The sequence below is a fragment of the Girardinichthys multiradiatus genome, chromosome 12, assembly GCF_021462225.1.
Source record: "Girardinichthys multiradiatus isolate DD_20200921_A chromosome 12, DD_fGirMul_XY1, whole genome shotgun sequence".
Classification (NCBI taxonomy): Eukaryota; Metazoa; Chordata; class Actinopteri; order Cyprinodontiformes; family Goodeidae; genus Girardinichthys; species Girardinichthys multiradiatus.
The window spans coordinates 11,053,376-11,057,395 of record NC_061805.1 but is presented as its reverse complement, the minus strand read 5'-3'; the positions used below and the strand labels follow the sequence as shown (position 1 = coordinate 11,057,395).

At 43.8% G+C, this 4,020-nt stretch overlaps 1 protein-coding gene across 1 annotated transcript in view; it reads left to right on the top strand.

Moving 5' to 3' along the window:
* The first annotated feature begins 1,358 nt into the window (after positions 1–1,358).
* si:dkey-91m11.5 (PH_BCR_vertebrate and RhoGAP_Bcr domain-containing protein) overlaps positions 1,359–4,020 on the top strand; it is a 45,415-nt gene continuing 42,753 nt past the window's right edge. The window contains exon 1 of the mRNA XM_047382005.1: positions 1,359–3,503. Coding sequence (XP_047237961.1) covers positions 2,147–3,503 — 1,357 coding nt within the window. The 5' untranslated portion in view covers positions 1,359–2,146. The remainder of the gene's footprint in view (positions 3,504–4,020) is intronic.

Sequence of the window (4,020 nt, the reverse complement as noted above, 5' to 3'; positions counted from 1 at the left end):
GCTAACAGGAAGTGCCTCATTGGTTAGTTCAGGAAATATGGGTTTTTCTAATATCTTCAAAGTTTAACGATTGGATAAGCAAAACATTATTTTTAGAACTAACAAGTAATACTATAAAAAAAAAAACACCAAAATCTGGTTCAGAAAATAAAGCTATTTTAAGGCTTTTTTGGCTTGCGACCGCCTTACATGGGATCCATCTTGAACCCTACAATATCCAGACAGCACAGACTTGGCCAGAATTATTCGAAAAAATATAGTTTAATTTTATTTTTAAAAAACTCAAAAAAGGTGGATTTTAATGCGTTGCGAAGATGGTCTGAAGTCTCATATAAAGCCCTTTTATCATTCCTAACAGGCTTTTTGTTGCATAAACAAGGTCATGACATGAGTCTACCTATTTAACCCCACTTCTTATCAGAAATAGAAGAAATTTATTTAAACTGGTTGGTTTCCTGACATTGATCCAGCATTTAAGTATAATCTAAAAAATTGCAATAGGGTTGACATTGGGCCATTCCAGAATCTTAATGTTAGCCTCGTTTATCTATTGCAAAACCTCTTTTTAAAATGGTCTGGGTGATTGTCTTTTTGGAAACCCCCATCTGCATCCACAAATTCAACCATCTTGCTGTTGTAATCTGGAGGTAGTCCTCCATCTTTATTATTCTACCCTGTTTGTGCGATGCACCAGTGCCACTGGAACAGATCTTCAGCATGATATTGCTACCACCATGTTTGACAGTTCATAACATATTCTCAAACTTGAAAGCATCACCTTAACTCATACGTTCTGATACTGCGTTATTATCACAAACTGATTGATTTTATTGAATATGTAATGAGCATAAAATAATCAAATTCAGCTTTGACCATTGTAAGTGTCAAAGCTGAATTTGTAACAGCCCACTACCCCCTGTTAAGGGTTCTTGAATTAATGGTGGGCTGTGCCTCTCCTGTGCCCCTCTCCAAATATTAAAACAATAAATAAATAATCACACTTTAATATAGTGGAGAACTATAGCTGTGAATCAATACAAGGACCCCAGTCCTCTTCGTTCATGACCTTAGATGTTACTCTAGCCAAGGCTACCCCAAGATTAGAAGTAAGACCATCTGGTATTCACTTTGCTAACTTTCTGGTGGCGCCCCTGACTGGAACGAATTAAAGGTTTTCTAGATTCATTGAATGCAGTGAAACAGCCTTTTAGTTAAGTATCGAATAGAAAGTTATAGTATTTTAAGCGTCGTACACGAAAGCTTGCGAACACACCATTTCGCATGTGAAAACTGAAAAGTTGGGATTGCGCTTGAATGCAACAGTTGAGCAGTTGAACCGCAAGGTGGCGAAGTGTTCACGAGGCAGCCTCAGATGTTAACGGCAGCGGGATTAGGCCAAGTTTTCAGAGGTTTCATAGCACGCAACTGAAAGTACACGGCTGCTGTGATTAACCCACATGTCTGGAGCTGCTGGATAGAAAAGAGGAAAAGATTAGTATGTTCCAGAGATATATTTAGTTTGAGGAACCTTCAAAACTAAGTTCCTTTCTCTACCCATCTGACCTGGACTATATGTGACCATTCGAAGCTGCGCAAGAACTAAGCTTTTATCGCTTTTTTTTCACTTTAAATGTGTCTCCAGTTTTACGCAAGCCAAGCGAAATTGTTTTTACGTTTTAACTCGAATTTAAATGATCCGAAGGATTTTTTTTTTTTTTTTTTTTTTAGTTCTAACCGTTTACAGTTAGAAACCATCCTAAAGCGGGTAAAGCTTGTTTTTTATTTAGTTGAGGCATAAATCTGAACTGCATCCAGTGGCCCCTCCTCTTCGTGCTGCGACTGACGGGGAGCCAAACAGCAGAGAGCTGCGAGTCAGACAGACACCAAACCCAGAGACAGAGGATCTCCAGAGACCGCACTGCCTCCTCTCAGGATCGAGCTGGAAAACTGGGAGAAAGTCGCATGTCTTGGAGTTTATTGAAAGCGGTAATAAAGCCGGACCGGTGAATTTGATGCTGTATAATTTTATTGTTTTCTTGCGTGCTGCTGAACTATGGAAGCTGTGAGTTGTAAACAATCAAGCCAAGCAGAAGCTGTAGATCAGTGGATCTTATTGGTAGATTAGTTTTATATACGGGTCTTTGCAATGGTGGAACCATTGGGGTTTGTGGATGCATGGAGAGCCCAGTTCCCGGAGTCTGATCCCCCTAAAATGGATCTTAACTCATTAGGGGACATTGAACAGGAGCTGGACAAATGCAAGTCCTCTATCCGGCTCTTGGAGAAAGAAGTAAACAAGGAGCGTTTTCGGATGATCTACCTGCAGACTCTCCTCGCTAAAGAAAGGAAATCCTATGACGGGCAGAGATGGGGCTTTAAAAATATGCCACCAATGAATGATGGAGATCTGCCCAGTGGATCAGAAAACAGGAGGTCCTACACCGATGAGCCGCCGGCAGATGAGCAGGAGCAGAAGCAGAGGAGCTCATGCAAGACTCCAAGAAATATAGGACATCCAGAGGAAACACTAGATGGTTTGTCTACAGCAAAACAGAAAGAAAGGGTGTCACCTGTTCGCCACGACTCTGAGCCTCCTGAGTTCCCAGTGGGAACAGGATCTGTGGCAGCTCTGAGGTCCAACTTCGAGCGCATCAGGAGGGCCAATTCTCACACAGCAGGGGACAGTAGGGGATTATCAGTGATGGGAAGCCAGGAGAAACCCTTCTACGTGAACATGGAGTACCATCACGATCGAGGGCTGGTGAGGGTGAACGATAAGGAGGTCTCGGATAAGATCAGCACCCTGGGCTGTCAGGCCATGCAGATGGAGCGTAAGAGGTCCCTGCATTCCCTGCCAGGGAACTTGTCGGCTGCCACAGCGGACATTGTCAAGCCTGTTCAGAGAGGCAGATCCACTGAAGGAAACTGCAGCTTCAATGGGTCACCTGATGATACTGAGGTCAGCCCACACTTCCTGAAAGACAGTTCAGTCAGGTCCACTGAGGGGAAGTCAGAGAGGCAGCCAGTCGAATGCCAGCCTTACACCAGTGTGTATGTTGGAGGAATGATGGGTGAAGGAGACACTCGGGTGATCCACATCAGGGACCGCAGCGTAGAGGAGGATCCTCACCTCACTTGGCCAAGGCGCTCCTACTCCCCCGGGAGCTTTGATGATGTTGGGGGCGGCTACACACCAGACTGTAGCTCCAACGAGAACCTGACATCCAGCGAGGAGGACTTCTCCTCGGGCCAGTCCAGCCAAGTGTCTCCTAGCCCCACCACCTACCCTATGTTCAGGGAGAAAAGTCGCTCTCCCTCCCAGCACTCACAACTATCCATTGACAGCGGCAGCCCACCCACCCCTCTGTCACAGAAATGCCTGAAGCAGCACGGCGCCCCCTCTATCATCGGGATCCGTAAAAGGGGCCAGATATGGCCCAGTGATGGGGACTCCACCACGTCCAGCAGGACCTCCCATGATAACAGTGTTCAAGGAGATCTGGGTAGGTCCCTGCAAGAACACACATGTTCTCTGATTCTTTTATTCTTCAGAAGTTAAAACACAAAAGTAGAGATGCGTCAATCAGGCTTTGCCTGGCCAGTACCGATTTCTGGTATTCCTTATGGTCAGACCTGCTGATTGCGATTGTGATTGGATCAGAGTTTTATTTTCCAAGGACTATAACACAGAAAGGGGAAAAATGGGTGGCGGTTTTGTATCCAAATGAAAATAAAGGAATTACAAGATTATCCTCATTTATACATCAAAACCTATGTTCCTAACCTGCATCTGCTTTTCATTAATCTTAAAAAGGTGAAAGTACATGCAGTTGTTTGATGCATTTATAGACCAAATATAATTTAATGTGTTGGGGAGAAACAATTTTTCAGTACATGACCTGCTGATCTCTGATCAGAGCCAATCGAAGAACAACTGTTGAAGATAATAATGTAAGAGAAAAGAGATTAAAAGCTAGTGATTCACTAGGTAATCAGCCACAGATCAGAACCGGACCTTTT